General features: G+C 45.7%; 1 protein-coding gene across 4 annotated transcripts in view; it reads left to right on the top strand.

Annotated features, from left to right (window-relative positions):
• The window catches only part of OSGEPL1 (O-sialoglycoprotein endopeptidase like 1), a 243697-nt gene that overhangs the window by 75552 nt on the left and 149498 nt on the right, over positions 1-18647 (top strand). For all 4 annotated transcript variants that reach the window (XM_085648811.1, XM_085648813.1, XM_085648814.1 and 1 more), the window contains exon 3: positions 4255-4324. In XM_085648811.1, the coding sequence (XP_085504937.1) occupies positions 4269-4324 (56 nt within the window). In that variant the 5' untranslated portion in view covers positions 4255-4268. The remainder of the gene's footprint in view (positions 1-4254; positions 4325-18647) is intronic.

Raw genomic sequence — 18647 nt, forward strand, 5'->3', positions numbered from 1 at the left:
GGACCAAACAGTAGAAGGTTTTAGGGTACTGAATAGCAAAGGTCAATGCCGGGGTAAGGGAAGAGCATCTGCCGGTGTCCTGACACTGGTTTCTACTAAGGTGATTAAGAGATCAGTGGAGGTTATAAATGTGTCAGGTGGTATGCAATTTTCAGTGGTTGAATTGAGCTTAAACAATAACATTCTTAGATACTTCCTTCTTATAGATGTCTATATCCATAAAGAAGATCATCGACAAATGAAAGAGTGGCTAGAACTATTTGAATCTCCTTTCCGGCACCTCTTAGCAAAATACCCGGAAGCAGTCATAATAATGGCCGGAGATGTCAATGCTCGTCTTTTCCCCGAACAGTTGGACCTGCAGCTAGAGGAAGTTTTGGAATCTTATAACATTTCCCCAGAGCAGTTTCCTCCTGGTGTCATCAAAAAGGAGGCCAAAGTTCTGAGTCCATGGTTGGCGAATCATGGTCTCATTTATTTAAACGGACGATTAAAAAATGATTCACCAGCAGCAGCAACTTTCCGGCAGGGCCAGTACTCAGGTCCCATTGACTATATATTTACGTCCTTTTGGCAATTCAAGCTTTTTCAGATTTTTGAGGTGGCAAAGAATGATGGTAGTGATCATTGGGCAATTACTGCAGTTCTTGACTTGTGCTAGCCAGGGTCCGCTGACAGGGTATTGCCTTAAGGAATGTCCTACCCAAGTAGGCTTTTAACTAGGGGTGGGCGGAATTTGCGAAATCCACTTTCGCAAATTATCGCGAAAATGTTTAAAATTATCGCAAACAAGCGGAAATATCGCGAAGATGCGGAAGTTTTTTTCCCGCATGTTCGCGAGATTTTCTGCATGGTTGCGGGTCGCCAACTTACCCATCTGGTTGCTCGCGGGCGCGGCCATCTTGTTTTGAGTTGTCTCGCGGTGCATGATCGCGAGAAGAAAGACGTGATCGCGCGACGCATGACGTCACTGTGGGCGCGAACTGTCGCGAGACAGCGCAAATGGCTAAAAACAATACAACATCTCATGGAGAACGCGACCGGATCAAGAAAACTTGTCGGCGAACGCAGGGATTCAGGTAAGGCGATCGCGCGCGCGTGAGAATGTATTATTTTACAGCTTGAGCAAGAAACAAATTATCGCCAAGCTGCGGAAAGCGGAAATTTTGACATTTTCGCGCTCTCCGCGGAACGCGAAAATGTCAAATTATCGCAATTTCCGCGAACGGAACGAAATTTTAGCCCAGGCCTACTTTTAACACGCTTGGACTCAATCGATCTCCAACAGTTACCTGCCCTCCAATTAAAGGAGAAGATTGATATCCTCCCCAACTTAGTTGATGATATCATTGTGTGGAACAATACATTTGTATGCCAAGTTTTGGGTTGTATCACAGTAAACATAAGTGAGAAGGGTATGCACGCAGACCCTCGTCACATTAGAGGTTGTTGGTTTGATTCTGCCTGCCAAGAACTGAAGCCATTGGTAAGACAGAGAGCCAGGCTCTCTAGCCTCCCAGGAGATGGTGAAGTTTAAACTCCAAAATAAATCTCTTGTGCAAGCGAAAAAAAACACCTTCTACCACAATAAGTGGGAGGATATTCAGGGAATTATCCTCTCCAACGATCAGCAAACATTTTAGACTGAAGTTAACGAGTTTAGTACTTCAAATAGGGGTAACCTTGTTTGTGTGATCCTGGAAGAGCAGTGGGCTATTTATTTAATAGACCTGTATAGGGGTTCTTCTGTTTCAGATAGATCCCAGAGATTTCCTAGGCAAAACCTCCCCGTCACTTGGTTTTCAGTTAAGGAAGTAAATGTTGTCATTGAGAGAGTAAAGCTCTCTCGTGCTGCTGGCCCTGATAATATCCTGGAAGTAATAATTAAGATGAATAGTGTTTGGTGGGCCACGGTTTATTCCTCCCTGTGTGGATGGGTTGCTACTTCCGGCTTATTCCCTTTTTCTTGAAACAGGTCTATAGTAAAACCTATTTTTAGGTCTCGCCTGACCCAGCGCATGCGCTGGTCCGGCGAGACTTATTGAGAGGGCTCCAAAAAGTGCTACCAGGCCAGCCTAGAGCTCCAGTGCATGTGCGCGGGCGCGCGCTTTACCACGATTACTTTCACTTTCGCGGCCGCACGGCCGCTTTGATGTTTGATCGCGATTGCGATCACTTTCAGTTTCGCGGCTGCCCGCCCACTTGGCATAGCCAATAGGTCTCGCTTTTGGGACCTTATAAGTATTTAGTTATGCAACTGTTGCATGGCTAAACACTTATAAGGTCCCAAAGGCGAGACCTATTGGCTATGCCAAGGTTTGTTAAAAAATGGGAGTGGTACAGACCCCAAACATTATAGGCTTATTAGCCTCCTGGATATCTCACTAAAGATCTTCTCTAAGATTATTATCCAAACTAGAAGACTGGGCACTTGAATCTAATAGAATACCAATAGAACAGGGCGGTTTTCAGGAGGGTCACTCTACTATAGATCACTGTTTTGCATTATGGGTCATTATCTGAAAGTCACTGGAGGTAAATCAAAGGCTGTGCTGTTGTTTTGTAGACTTCAGGACAACTTCTGACTCAGTGGATAGGGATATCCTTTGGGGGAAACTTATTACCTGGGAGCTTCTGTTAAACCTCCTGAGTACTCCAATCCTTGCATTCTGGTAATTGGACTCAGGTGGAGCTAGACAAGTCAGGTCGATTATCCCAAAGAATCTCCTTCGAGAATGGCCTTCAGCAAGGGTGTGTTATAGCACCCCTGCTTTTTCGTTTTTTTTAGCTGACCTTCCTGCCTTTATCTCCCAATCAAAGTCCTTTTCCCCCAAAGTTGGGAAACATCAGATTGATTTCCTGCTGTACACAGACGATTTGGTATTACTGGACTGTACCCCAGTGGGTCTGCAGAGGAAATGAGATGCTTTAGCAACTTATAGTAAGCAGAACTAGCTTCGCATCAACCAGAAAAAGACCACAATTTAGTTTTTTTGGTAAAAAGTAAAGTAATTCAGTTCGCACTTAGATAACACGGGATGTGGAGCAAGTTGATCAATATAAATATTTTGGTCTGACTTTTAGAAGGAACCTGAACTGAGACACGCATCAGGATGATATTAAGGAGAAGGCCCTATTACAAGCTAGTTGCCTATCAAGACTGAATAGTAGTTTTTGGGGGAGCTTTCTCATATTCCACTATTAAAGGCTTATGAAGGGTAGATTCCCCCGTTGGGTCTGTATTGGTAGAGGTCTTTTCCCTTGATCCGGCATATAAATGGGATAGAATAGAAGGGGCAGTGCTTAGAAGGCTTTTATCTCTCCCCCAGGGCACCATGGTACAAGCTGTAAGGAGAGAGTGTATGTTGGCTTCCTGGAACCTGATGGTATTCACTCATGCTCTACGTTATTTTAACACACACTCTGATGATGATGAAGTGTCCAATGTTTCTAAATTGTTATGGGTAGAGATCTAAGGTAGCGAAAGAAGGCAGGCAAAGGATGCAAGAACTAGATAAATCGCCCTTAGGAACCTTCATACTGATAGTGGTACAATTACATCCTGGTACCCCTTCCCAGGCAAGCAGGTATTAAAAGAGTCTGTTGCTTTGGTGTCCGAATCCCACGACTTATCTTACCTGAGCAAGAAACAATCTATTAGCTTTTCACTCTCAACTCTAGGTAAGGACACTGTCTTTCCCTATTTGTTGCAGTTTCGAGATCTAGGGCTGCGAAATTTAATAGTAAGGGTCAGGGTGGGATGCAATCCAATTTACTCATCCCGCCCAAACCAGGCCTGGGTCCAGGACAATAGTGGCCTCTGCCCCTTGAATGTAAATTTTTCCTTGCCGCATATATTAATGGACTGTGTTTTTTACTTTGCAAATTGAATTACGTTTTTAAGACCTCTGCTTGTATGGTACTCTCCATAGGGGAAAAGCTATGGAGTTGTTATCAGAAATGCGCTATTTAGATGTGGCAGTTGGAATTGCTTAGTTTTTATGGTCAGTTGAATAGAATTTGATGATGAATCATAATATGAGGAGGTTGTCGGGTAGTAAGACTGGACCTTGTTATTGATTTTAATTGTTTATTGTGCTTTTTAGAATGTTTTATAGAAAGTTGTCTAAAATAAACGTATTTTCTACCTACCTGTGGAATGCATATTTAACACAGCAGATTATGTAAGCGACTGTTTCCAATTTACCTATAACGATTGCACTGTTTAAATGACACATTTTGACTTGTCCACAGGATCTGAAGATATAATGGCCAGTCTAGGAATGTCAGGCTTTTCATTGTTCAAGACATGTTTCCAAAGCAGGTATTCTCAAAAATGTTTTATTAATGAAATGTTTAATTTGTTCTTCTCCGGAAAAGAAAAAAAAAATGATGCACTCTTTGTCTTGGTGAACACTATATAACCGATGTTCTCTAACAGTATTTGTTATCTTTGTACATGTATTGTGCCTTCCTTCTACAATTTGCCCATAGAGAGGGCAGGACTCGCATGTTGTAGGTCAATAAACACAACACAGTCTTCAATTTCCTGTCTCTTCCTGTTTCTCCACGACACCCTAGTTATACGTAGTCACAAATATTATCCTTGCTCTTCCCCGATTATTCATATTTCATTTTAGATCTGGACTTTTAAGAACCGTTTTAGCTGTCTCTCCAGACTATTGGTTTTTCAAAACATTCATACATACTATGCACATAGAGGGACATTTGGTCTGGGCTTCTTCCATTCACATTTTGCTTTCTCTTACTCCATAATGGAGCTTGGGGCAATGAGGCAGTCCAATTAACACATTAGCTGGCTTCACTTTGAGTGAATGTACAAAGCCTATGCAAGTTATTCCCATCCAATTTAAAAACATTCCCTTTTCTTTGGTGATAAACCTAGTTCTTAGCGTGTTTCGTAGGTTTTGTCGACCAGACCACTTAGTCTATCTGATTTCAAAAGTCTTATTATGAACTTGCAGTCCTCGGATTGCTTACTGTTGATTGGGTTTATTTTCACTCATTTACTTGCTTCTAATGCAATGGCTGGCCTTCCTCTTCTTGCGTTTGTCTCTCCAGTAGACCATAGCCACTTTGCTGTCCTTTTGATAGGTTGACTTCTATTCCTCCACTGCTCACTTTTAGAGAACTACTTCTTTCTTTTTGGCCAAGCAGTCCATGCGAGTGCAGGTCTTTTCCAGCTCTCTCTCTTCTGTGCTCGCTCTGCCCATGCTCCGTCTTGTTCTTTTTCTTGTGTGCTTCTACTCCCAAATTTCCCCACTCCCGCGCTCTGTGTTAATCTCTCCCTTTTGTGGCTATACTCTGCTCCCCTATATCTCTCTTCCTCTTGTGCTGCTCTTTTTTCTCCTGTGCTTCTAATCCTGCGTTCAATGTTGTTCTCTCCTTCACGAGCTTCTGTGTAGGGATAAATGTAACTGGCATTATTCTCTGTAGCGTAATTACTGCAAAATTACTCGCAAGTATACTTAATTATGTGAGAAGTGTAACCAAGATTTAGCGCTATTTTCTTAGTACAAACTGCACCTTTGTGTCCAAAATGGACAGAGGATGCATTTTGTTCTAACAAAGTAGCAATAAATGCTACAGGACACAGACAGCAGTAGCCACCAATTGCGTGTTCTCTCCTAGTTTGTTGTCCTGTACGCCTGCAATAGGATTTCCCCCCCTGAATACTCTCAATTACTCAACCTGGCATAATTGCCTCGTTTTGGTAATTTCGCACTTGGGGACAAGGAGGTGGGAAGACAGATAATAGAGATAGAGGTTGGTCATGCCCAAGTCTCCATCAAAGGGGCCTTATTGACAGTATGTAAATGCATTGCGTGGCCGTAAGGCTCTTCAGAGGAATGTTTTAGCTGAACTGTCAAGCGCAGAGAACCTTGCCCGGGGTAAATGAAGTGGTACTTTTTGAAAGACAGAGGAATTGAAGACGAATCATCATTGTGTAAAGGGTGATGCGCCCCAGGACATTGAGTGAGAGGGTACGCCATCTAATGAGATCTGAAATGGCTTTCCGAACTAGGGGCTGAAGGTTAAGGGCCCAGGTGAGTTTGGGGTGCAAAACTACCCGTATGCCCAGGTACTTAAAACTACGTGTCATCAGTGATCTTGTCAGTGATTTCATTGACCATGTCATCAGTGATGTAATTTGTGAGGTCAAAAGCAGTGATTTGCGCGGCGTAAGTTATAGTTGGCCAGCTAACTAAAACAGCTAAATTTCACTGGTTTTGTACGTGTAAAATTAGATCCAAACTAACATTTGTATAACCTTTGTTTTTTCAGTGAATTTCTAAGTTTTTAAATTTTGTTTATTCTATTTCCTAACTATAACGTCCCTGCAACCTATAGTTTTTGCAGTAAATGTTTTTTTTTTTACATGTTATCTCCTAAATGTAACCTGTACCCTTTGAGAGTGAGTGTGTGAATGATTGCATGAGTGTCTCAGTGGATGTGTGAGTGAGTTTCTCAATGGGTGTTGAGTGTTGAGTGTGTATGTGAGTGACTGTGGGGGTCTGGGAGTGGTTGCATACGTGTCTGAATGAAGGTCTCAGTGGGTCTGAGTGGATTTGCAAGTGCCTCCATGAGTGTCTGAGTCAGACTGTGAGTGAGTGCATTAGTGTCTGAGTGGGTCTGTGAGTGGGTGCATTAGTCTCTGAGTGGGTGTGTGAGTGGCTGTATGAGTGGCTGTATGGGTCTATGTGTGGGTGCACGAGTGTCTGAATGGGTCTGTGAGTGGTTGTGTGCATGAATGTCTGTGTCTGTGAGTAGGTGTGTGAATGTCTGAATGGGTCTTTGAGTGGGTGTATCAGTGTCTGAGTGGGTGTATGATGCCTGAGTGTGTGAGTTGGTGTCTAAGTGCCTGTGTGGGTGTGTCAGTAGCTATGTGAGGAACTCTGCCACAAAGGAACCGCACCTGCCCTTTAATCCAAGTCCTCAGTTTTGCACAAAATATCTACCCAAGTGTAGTACTTTCTACGGGTTAATTACTAAGTGCTACCTCCTTGGGTAAAGGTCCAGTACGTATTATGCACTACAGCTGCATAATGAAGCACAAGGAAAAGTCATCAGTGACCTTGTGCACGTTTTGACAATCTGATTGTTCCTGGTACGTCTTTATCCAGAAATAGGCTATAACATGAATCCTCCTATAGAGAAGACAACAAGACTACAAAGAGGTAAATCTCCATCAAACAAGGGTCTTTCCTCTTAACTATATGAAGTAAGTGCTTCTCTGTTTGGTGGAGATGTCCTTATATTCCTTGGCATCAAGTACTCTTTAACAAAATCGGTGGGAAACGCGCTAAGGGGCTGCTGGTTAAGCTGTCCATTATCGAGGCAAAAGGCAGGAAGACCTTTGCATGCTACTAAGGTGGGAAGGGCTAAACGGGCAAAGCTTCAAAGTGATTTAAAATTGTTTATACTCTTAGTAGTTAAAAACAAGAACCATGGAGTCTGCTTTTGCCATGATAACAAAGAACCCGCACGTCACAGTCACATACAGATTGCGCTGCAGTAGATCAATGATGCATTTACCTCCACAAAGCATTTCAGATCGATTTTCAATATGGAATTGCTGAGAAAACACACTCACTTTGCCTTCGCCAAGCCATGGAGTTTGCATCATTTGTCCTTTACAGAAGTAAACCTTCAACAGGGGCACCTGCTATGTTTATATTTGCAAGTGCCTCCCTTTGAGGTTTAATTTCTGTGAAATGAGCATAGGGCCAAAATGGCCTGCCAAAACTTAATGGGGAGAGGGGCCTCGAGGCCCCCCTCCCTGGGCTGATTTTGGCCCCAGGAACCCAATGCCCGAGGCCCGCCCATAATTCAATAGAAAAGGTGGAGGGGCGCTCCATGAGGCAATTTCGGCCCCAGGGACCCCATCACCCTGGGCCCATGTCTCACTGGGTGCCCTGGAGCCCACCCAGGGCACCTAGTGTGTATGTTGGAGATCGCGGGGAGAACCTCAAGGCCACCGCGGCCCAACCGACTCCCCGCCTTCTGTGGGAGCCGGCATCATGCTAGAAATGCAGCTTCCTCTGCGCGAGAGCAAACTTTCATCTGCTTCAGGAACAGATGAAAACACAGGCTTCCAGCAAGTGGGAGCACTTTGACAGCTCCTGTTTGCTGGGAGCAGAATTATGTTTGCTCTTGCTTGGCGGGAGCTGTCACAGATCCACTTAGCACAAGCAAACAAGTATGTCCTCGGGGTTGGCACCCCGGGACATACCAGGAGCCGTCCCTGGGAGGTGAGGATTGCGCTGTCCCCCTCCCTTAAATAGCTTGGGCTGACCCTGGAGAGGTGGTCATCCCCGGGGCCATATATTTATTCTTCTCTCTGGCCTTTCTTCCTCTGTGTCCCTTACTCTCTCCCTCGCTTTACCACCCGCTTTTCCCCTTTCCCTATCAATCTTACATACCTTGACTCACTCACTCCCTCTTTCTCTCTGCACCCTCTTACGCCTCCCTTTCTATTTAATTTATTCTGTCTCCACCTTCTCCTTACCCTTGTTATTAGATAACTAGCATGCAAGGTCAGAAAGAGTGTGATTGTTTACGGCTTGGTAGTAAAGGCAATTTTCCAGAGCTTACGAAAACTCTTGTGCAGTAAATTGGAAATTGATGTGAATCAAAATATCCTTGTGGTACCCCAACTCCTCATTTGCTAGCTTGAACAATTGGTGCTTAAACTCTTCTGGAGGTGACTGGAATCAAAGACTCAACTGAACAAAACTGGCAAGCTTTGGCAAAGCTAGTAGGTTTGGCTTTAGTGTGCTAACGAATGCAAGCCACTAAATTGTTACTCTTGTTCAATCATATTTTGAATACATTCAAGTTCTACTTCTTTCAAAGTATTTTTAGGTAGGCTAAAAGCTAGCAGTAAATGTTCGATGAGAAAAGTGAACAGAAACGTATTATACATTGAATATCACACTAGGGAACACAGAGCCGAGTCTCGCCCAGTCTTGCCATCAACTCAATAAAATGTGGTATAGTGGGAAAGTTATAGGCCTTGAAACAAGCGATCTGCTTTGAAGTTTCTAACTTGACCAAATTGTGTGATGTTGGGATAATAATTTTTTTCCTATGACTTTGTCCTCTTATCTGCCATTATGTAACAATTTCAAAACAGGCTTCAAAAGAGCTGCAGGCCACATTCCAAGGACACGCCTCAGCACATTTTTCATTTCATACAAGTTCATCAAAGCATCCTATTTTCTTAAATGAATGGTGAATACTTGTTAGGTCGTGCACAGGTCCTCTATTAGGCATCCTACTGAGTCAGACCTTGCCCTTTTCATGCCTGTTATGATTCCAAGCCCGTAGCGGACCTTTCTTGTCTTTAGTAAGGAGTCATCTACATTAGCTGGATCTGTGGACACTCACTAGTTTACAGTGAGTCTAAGCCAAGCACCCACACAAGCCTGCCTAGCCTAGGACTGCACTTCCTTTGTAGCATTGCTGGATTGTGCACTTGTAGCAATGGAGAGCGAATTTTTTTTTAACACATAAAACGACCCCTCTCATAGGTACAGCATTCTCTAATTTGTGGGAGATGGTGGACCTAGTACATTTTTAATTAGCATGCCGCTAGTTTCCTTTTTCATGTCTCGCCTACGCAGTGCGCAAGCGCTGCATAGGAGGTTAGCTGTCGTTCTTCACTTTTTCAAGCACTGCACTCGTGTTTGTGGTGGCATCCACCTTGCGGGAGCACGCAGCGGCGCGGCACAAGCAAGAGTACAGTGCTTGAAAAAGTGAAGACTGCGCGCATGCGCGTGCACGCACGCACCACTCCCGAGCTTGAGAAGATAAGAGTTTAATGTGTTTTCTCAGGTGCGTTGTAATCCTTACCAGATGTGCTGTCTCTCTATCTTAATTGAATTACTTTAAAGTGAAATCGATTAATATAAATTAGCAATGACGAGCACGAGTGCTTTAAAACAGCTGCTGCTTGTGCTCTTTTGAAAGATGGGAAATTACAGGTTTTCCGAACATGCGGATTCAAGTCTTCACTATAATTGTTTCTTGTATTTGTTCTGCATGTATTTATTTGCATATAATAATGTAGTATCCTCAGAGCATTCGGAATAGCCACAAATCGTTAAACTCTGCAAACATGTACAGGTTTTATATTCGAACCATTGTCACAATGAAAGTTGAGCTTTAGAGTACTCACCCTAACTGAAAATGCCTTGCACTAATGGCTGACTCACCCTCACTGACTATCACACTCTGACACTCTCAGACTCTCTCTCTCTCACACTCTCACTGACACTCACAGACTCTCACACTCTCACTGACACTCTCACTGACTGACACTCACTCACACTGACTCTTTCACTCTCATTGACTCATTGACTCACTCACACTGACTCTCACTCACAGACTCTCCCACTCTCACGAAGATACAACAGCAATTCCTTACAATCAAACTGGATTCCGCAAAAATATGGGGACGGCTACTAACATTCTAGCCCTATCGCTTTTGATTGATTCAGCTCTTGCGGCAAAACAACCTTTATACCTGTGCTATATTGACTACAGCTCCGCCTTTGACCATGTTAATAGAAACATGTTGTGGCAAAAATTAAAGAAAATGAACATTCCATCATTGCTGTTGAACCAACTAATTCTCCTGCACAGCAATACCTGGGTTCAGGTCAAACTAGGTGCAGGGGAATTCTTATCCAAGAAGATCCCCACAAGCACAGGGGTAAAACAAGGATGTGTGCTCGCACCAACACTATTCAATCTCTTTATGGCTGAACTGGCAATCCTGCTGAACGAAAGCAACTCTCATGCACCCAAGTTAGGCGGCACTCAGCTGTCTAATTTATTCTACGCGGATGACTTGGTACTGATTAGCCGGACCCCGATAGGCTTAGAGCGACTGTTAGATATCACCTCGCAATACTCTAAAACAAACAAACTCAGTATCAATCAAGAAAAAACCAAAGTCATGTGCATAACTTATAGCAAAAAGAAATTATCAACTAGTTGGTTTCTGGACTCAAGGAAGCTGGACGTTACAAGAAAATATAGATACCTGGGGGTCATCTTAGACCCCAGCGGCAGCTTCAAGCCACAATGCGAGGAGATAAAAAAGAGAGGATTAATGACAGCGGTATCCCTAAGAAACTTAAAAAATAAGATCACGGGACCAAACCTCGTTCCTTTAATAAAGGTGATACAGGCAAAACTGATCCCATCAATCACCTATGGAAGCAAAGCAATGAGAGGAAGGGACGCTAAAACGGCAGACGGAACAGTAACAAGAGCCATGCGCATGATCTTTGGCTTGCCAAGGTACACTTCACCTGCGCAGATTAGACTTGAATTTGGGCTGGTAAAGGAAGAGCTGGCACGTAAAGGTGTATACTTAAAAAGCTGGTACAAAATAAGCAGGGGGGAAGCAAACACACTCAACGCTCTCCTTTGGAAGGAACTGCAAACCAAAGAAAATTGCCCCACAAGGCTCTTCTTGGAGGACGCAATAAAACATCTGGGGGATGCGTCAACTGTGGGATCTACAAGGGCCTCTGGCGGGTTTTAAAAAAGCAGTAAACAACAGCGTTAGAAAAGAATCTCTCCTGCAGGACAAAGCTTTATTGACGGAGCGAGCGCATGGGTGGCTAACCATACAATCTTACTCCAAGCTTAGGCCACAATTATATCTTCAGACTAGCTTTGCCAAAAAAACAAAAGAGAAATTTCTGAAATATCGCCTAGGACTATTGCCTTCTGCAGACCATATGGCCCCTTGGCTACGTCCCTCAATGCTAGCAAAGTGCCGTCTTTGTGGGAATGACGAAGATATCATCATACACCTTATTACCATCTGTAAGGAGCTGTTGCAAGACCGCCGGAACAAAAAACGAATTAGGTCATGCAGGCAAGCTGTCCTGGCATGCTTTTCGGGTGACGAAGTTCAACTGAGCTGCCGATTAGTAAAATATATTGAAGCTGCAGAAGTCCGCCTTAATAAAAAGAAAGAATAAACCGAAACAGCTAAATTAATGGAACCCAGTGCATCACTTGCATCCTTAGAGCTAAAATACTCGGATAATAATGGGGGCACAATTGGCATCTAGGAGCCCACTGGAACTTAATGCCACAAAGAATAAGCATATGGGGATGAGAATGTCTTGCTACCCATCCGGACTACGAACTGCAACAACTAAATGCATCTTGAAGAGGAAAGCAGGCCAGCTCAATTATGTAAAGCTCCTCAATGGTAAAGATAGAACTGATCTAGCAGTGGGCTAATCTCCCTTCCCGCTATGGTTTTATAGTTTTAGACTTAGTAATTGTTTTTTAATTTTAGCCTTTTATATCTTACCACAGTATTAATATAATCTTCTATGCTGCTACAGACACACAAAACCGTTTTTATTGACGTTGGTTTGTAATGGTTTTTATTAACTGTACAATAAAGTATTACCTTACCTTACCACTCACTCACTCTCTCTCACTGACAGACTCTCACTGACAGACTGACTCACTCACTCTCACTGACAGTCTCTCACTGACTCACTCTCACTGACACTCACTGACTGACTCACTTTCACTGACAGACTCGCACTGACTGACTCTCCCAATCTCTCACTAACTGACTCTCAAAACTCTCTCTCACTGACTGACTTACTCACTCTCACTGACAGGCTCTCACTGATAGACTCTCCCACTCACTCTCACTCACTGACTGACTCTCCCACTCACTCTCACTGACTGACTCACTCACTCTCACTCACTGACTGACTCTCCCACTCACTCTCACTCACTGACACTCTCACTGACTCACTCTCACTGACAAACACTCTCACTCTCTCACTGACTCTCCCACTCTCTCACTGACTGACTGACTCACTCTCACTGACAGACTATTACTGGCTGACTCACTCTGACAGACTATCACTGACACTCTCTCCCACTCTCACTCACTGACTGACTCACTCTCACTGACTGACTCACTCTCACTGACTGACACTCACTCTCACTCACTGACAGACTCACTGACTGACTGACTCACTCTCACTCACTGACTCACTCACTCTCACTATCTCACTGACAGATTGACCCACTCTCTCTCACTGGCTGACTGACTCACTCTCACTGACTGACAGACTCTCCCACTCTCTCTCACTCACTGACTGACTCACTCTCACTCACTCACTCACTCTCACTGACACTCTCTCACTGACTGACTCTCCCACTCTCTCACTGACTGACTGATTCACCCACTCTCACTGACAGACTCTCACTGCCTGACTCACTCTCACTGACAGACTCTCAATGACTGACAGACTCACACTGACTGACAGACTCTCACTGACAGGCTCTCCCACTCTCTCTCACTCACTGACTCACTCACTCTCACTGACAGACTTTCTCACTGACTGACTCTCTCACTGACTGACCGACTCACTCTCACTGACAGACTCACCCACTCTCTCTCCCTGACTGACTGACTCACTCTCACTGACTGACAGACTCTCTCACTGACTGACAGAATCTCTCTCACTGACTGACTCACTCCCTCTCACTGACTCTCCCACTCTCTCACTGACTGACTGACTCTCACTGACTGACTGACTCTCACTGACTGACTGACTCACTCTCACTGACTGACTCTCTCACTGACTGACTCTCTCACTGACTGACTCTCTCACTGACTGACTCACTCTCACTGACTGACTCACTCTCACTGACAGACTCACTGGCTGACTCACTCTCACTGACTGACACACTCTCACTGACAGACTCTCCCACTCTCTCTCTCTGACTGACTCACTCTCACTGACCGACACTCACTCTCACTCACTGACTGACTCATTCTCACTGACTGACTCACTCTCACTGTCTCACTCACTCTCACTGACAAACTCTCACTGACTGACTCACTCTCACTGACTGACCCACTCTCTCTCACTGACTGACTCTCACTGACTGACTCACTCTCACTGACTGACTCACTCTCACTGACTGACTCACTCTCACTGACTGACTCACTCTCACTGACTGACTCTCTCACTGACTGACTCTCTCACTGACTGACTCTCTCACTGACTGACTCACTCTCACTGACTGACCCACTCTCTCTCACTGACTGACTCTCACTGACTGACTCACTCTCGCTGACTGACTCACTCTCGCTGACTGACTCACTCTCACTGACTGACTCACTCTCACTGACTGACTCACTCTCACTGACTGACTCACTCTCACTGACTGACTCACTCTCACTGACTGACTCTCTCACTGACTGACTCTCTCACTGACTGACTCTCTCACTGACTGACTCACTCTCACTGACTGACCCACTCTCTCTCACTGACTGACTCTCACTGACTGACTCACTCTCGCTGACTGACTCACTCTCGCTGACTGACTCACTCTCACTGACTGACTCACTCTCACTGACTGACTCTCTCTCACTGACTGACTCACTCATTCTCAGTGACAGACTCTCACTGACAGACTATCATTGACAGACTCTCCTACTCACTCCCACTGACTGACTGACTCTCCCACTCACTCTCACTCACTGACTCACTCTCACTGACTGACTCTCACTGACTGACTCACTCTCATTGACAGACTCTCTCACTGACTCACTCACGCTTACTGAGAGACTCACTGACTGACTCACTCTCACTGACAGACTCACTGGCTGACTCACTCTCACTGACTGACACACTCTCACTGACAGACTCTCCCACTCTCTCTCTCTGACTGACTCACTCTCACTGACCGACACTCACTCTCACTCACTGACTGACTCATTCTCACTGACTGACTCACTCTCACTGTCTCACTCACTCTCACTGACAAACTCTCACTGACTGACTCACTCTCACTGACTGACCCACTCTCTCTCACTGACTGACTCTCACTGACTGACTCACTCTCACTGACTGACTCACTCTCACTGACTGACTCACTCTCACTGACTGACTCACTCTCACTGACTGACTCTCTCACTGACTGACTCTCTCACTGACTGACTCTCTCACTGACTGACTCACTCTCACTGACTGACCCACTCTCTCTCACTGACTGACTCTCTCACTGACTGACTCTCTCACTGACTGACTCTCTCACTGACTGACTCTCTCACTGACTGACTCACTCTCACTGACTGACCCACTCTCTCTCACTGACTGACTCTCACTGACTGACTCACTCTCGCTGACTGACTCACTCTCACTGACTGACTCACTCTCACTGACTGACTCTCTCTCACTGACTGACTCACTCATTCTCACTGACAGACTCTCACTGACAGACTATCATTGACAGACTCTCCTACTCACTCCCACTGACTGACTGACTCTCCCACTCACTCTCACTCACTGACTCACTCTCACTGACTGACTCTCACTGACTGACTCACTCTCATTGACAGACTCTCTCACTGACTCACTCACGCTTACTGAGAGACTCACTGACTGACTCACTCTCACTGACTGACTCTCCCACTCTCTCACTGACTGATTGACTCACTTTCACTGACAGACTCTCACTGGCTGACTCTCACTGACTGACACACTCTCACTGACAGACTCTCCCACTCTCTCTCACTGACTGACTCACTCACTCTCACTAACCGACAGACTCTCTCTCACTCACTGACTCACTCTCACTGACAAACTCTCACTGACTCTCTCACTCTCTCTCACTGACTGACCCACTCTCTCTCACTGACTTGACTGAGTCACTCACTCTCACTGACAGACTCTCACTGACAGACTCTCACTGACACTCTCCCACTCTCTCTCACTCACTGACTGACTCACTCTCACTGACTGACTCACTCTCACTGACAGGCTCACTCTCACTGACTGACAGGCTCACTCACTGACTGACTGACTGACTCACTCACTCTGACTCACTCACTCACTCTGACTGACAGACTCACTCACTCTGACTGACAGACTCACTCACTCTGACTGATAGACTCGCTCACTCTGACTGACAGACTCACTCTCACTGACTGACAGACTCACTCTCACTGACTGACAGACTCACTCTCACTGACTGACAGACTCACTCTCACTGACTGACAGACTCACTCTCACTGACTGACACTCACTCTCACTGACTGACTGACTCACTCTCACTGACTGACTCTCCCATTGACTGACTGACTCACTCTCACTGACAGACTCTCAATCACCGACTCACTCACTCTCGCTGACTGACAAACTCTCACTGACAGACTCTCCCAGTCTTTCTCACTGACTGACTCACCCACTCTCACTGACTGACAAACTCTCACTGACAGACTCTCCCAGTCTTTCTCACTAACTGACTCACCCACTCTCTCTCACTGACTGACTGACTCATTCTCACTGACTGACTCTCCCACTCTCTCTTACTGACTCACTCACTCACTCTCACTGACAGCCTCTCTCTGACTCACTCTCTCTGACTCACTCTCTCTCCCATTCTCTCCCACTGACTGACTCTCTCACTGACTGACTCTCTCACTGACTGACTCTCTCACTGACTGACTCTCTCACTGACTGACTCTCTCACTGACTGACTCTCTCACTGACTGACTCACTCTCACTGACTCACTCTCACTGACTCAATATCACTGATAGACTCTCACTGACAGACTCTCACTGACAGACTCTCTCTGACTCTCACCGATTCACTCTGACTGACACTTTCTCACCGACTCACTCTCACTGACAGACTCTGACTGACAGATTCTCACCGACTGACTCTCCCACTCTCACTCTCTCACTGACTCTCCCACTCTCTCACTGACTGACTCACTCACTCTCACTGACAGACTCACTGACTGACTCACTCTCACTGACAGATTCTCTCACTGACTGACTCTCCCACTCTCTCACTGACTGACTCACTCACTCTCACTGACTGACAGACTCACTCTCACTGATCGACAGACTCACTCTCACTCACTGACTCATTCTCACTGACTGACTCACTCTCACTGACTCACTCACTCTCACTGACAAACTCTCACTAACTCTCACCCTCCGACTGACCCACTCTCTCTCACTGACTGACTCACTCACTCTCACTGACAGACTCTGACTGACTGACAGACTCTCCCACTCTCTCTCACTCACTGACTCACTCAATCTCACTGACTGACTCACTCACTCTCACTGACTGACAGACTCACTCTCCCACTGACTGACCGACTCTCTCTCACTGACTGACAGAATCTCTCTCACTGACTGACAGACTCTCTCTCACTGACTGACTCACTCCCTCTCACTGACTCACTCACTGACTGAAAAACTCTCACTGACAGACTCTCCCACTCTCTCTCACCGACTGACAGACTCACTCTCACTGACTGACAGACTCACTGTCACCCATTGACTGACTCACGCTCACTGACTCACTCTCACTGACACTCTCACTGACTGTCAATCTCTCACTGACTAACCCACTCTCTCTCACTGACTGACTCACTCTCACTGAAAGACTCACTGACAGACACTTCTACTCACTCTCACTGACTCTCCCACTCTCTCTCACTGACTGATTCACTCTCACTGACTGACACTCACTCTTACTAACCGACAGACTCACTCTCACTGACCGAAAGACTCACTCTCACTGACTGACTGACTCATTCTCACTGACTGACTGACTCATTCTCACTGACTCACTCTCACTGACAAACTCTCACTAACTCTCACCCTCCGACTGACCCACTCTCTCTCACTGACTGACTCACTCACTCTCACTGACAGACTCTCCCACTCTCTCTCACTCACTGACTCACTCAATCTCACTGACTGACTCTCTTTCACTGACTGACAGAATCTCTCTCACTGACTGACAGAATCTCCCTCACTGACTGACTCACTCCCTCTCACTGACTCACTCACTGACTGAAAAACTCTCACTGACAGACTCTCCCACTCTCTCTCACTGACTGACAGATTCACTCTCACTGACTGACAGACTCACTCTCACTGACTGACAGACTCACTGTCACCCATTGACTGACTCACGCTCACTGACTCACTCTCACTGACACTCTCACTGACTGTCACTCTCTCACTGACTGTCACTCTCTCACTGACTAACCCACTCTCTCTCACCGACTCACTCTCACTGAAAGACTCACTGACAGACTCCTACTCACTCTCACTGACTGACTCTCCCACTCACTCTCACTCACTGACTCTCCCACTCGCTCTCACTCACTGACTGACTCACTCTCACTGACTCACTTTCACTGACAGACTCTCTCACTCTCTCACTGACTCTCCCCCTCTCTCACTGACTGTCTCACTGACTGACTGACTCACTCACTCTCACTGACTGACTCACCACTCTCACTGACAGACTCTCACTGGCTGACTCACTCTCACTGAAAGACTCTCACTGACTGACACACTCTCACTGACAGACTCTCCCACTCTCTCTCACTGACTCTCCCACTCTCTCTCACTGACTGATTCACTCTCACTGACTGACACTCACTCTTACTAACCGACAGACTCACTCTCACTGACCGAAAGACTCACTCTCACTGACTGACTGACTCATTCTCACTGACTGACTGACTCATTCTCACTGACTCACTCTCACTGACAAACTCTCACTAACTCTCTCACTCTCACTGA

Source organism: Triturus cristatus, chromosome 3_2 (genome assembly GCF_964204655.1).
Source record: "Triturus cristatus chromosome 3_2, aTriCri1.1, whole genome shotgun sequence".
Classification (NCBI taxonomy): Eukaryota; Metazoa; Chordata; class Amphibia; order Caudata; family Salamandridae; genus Triturus; species Triturus cristatus.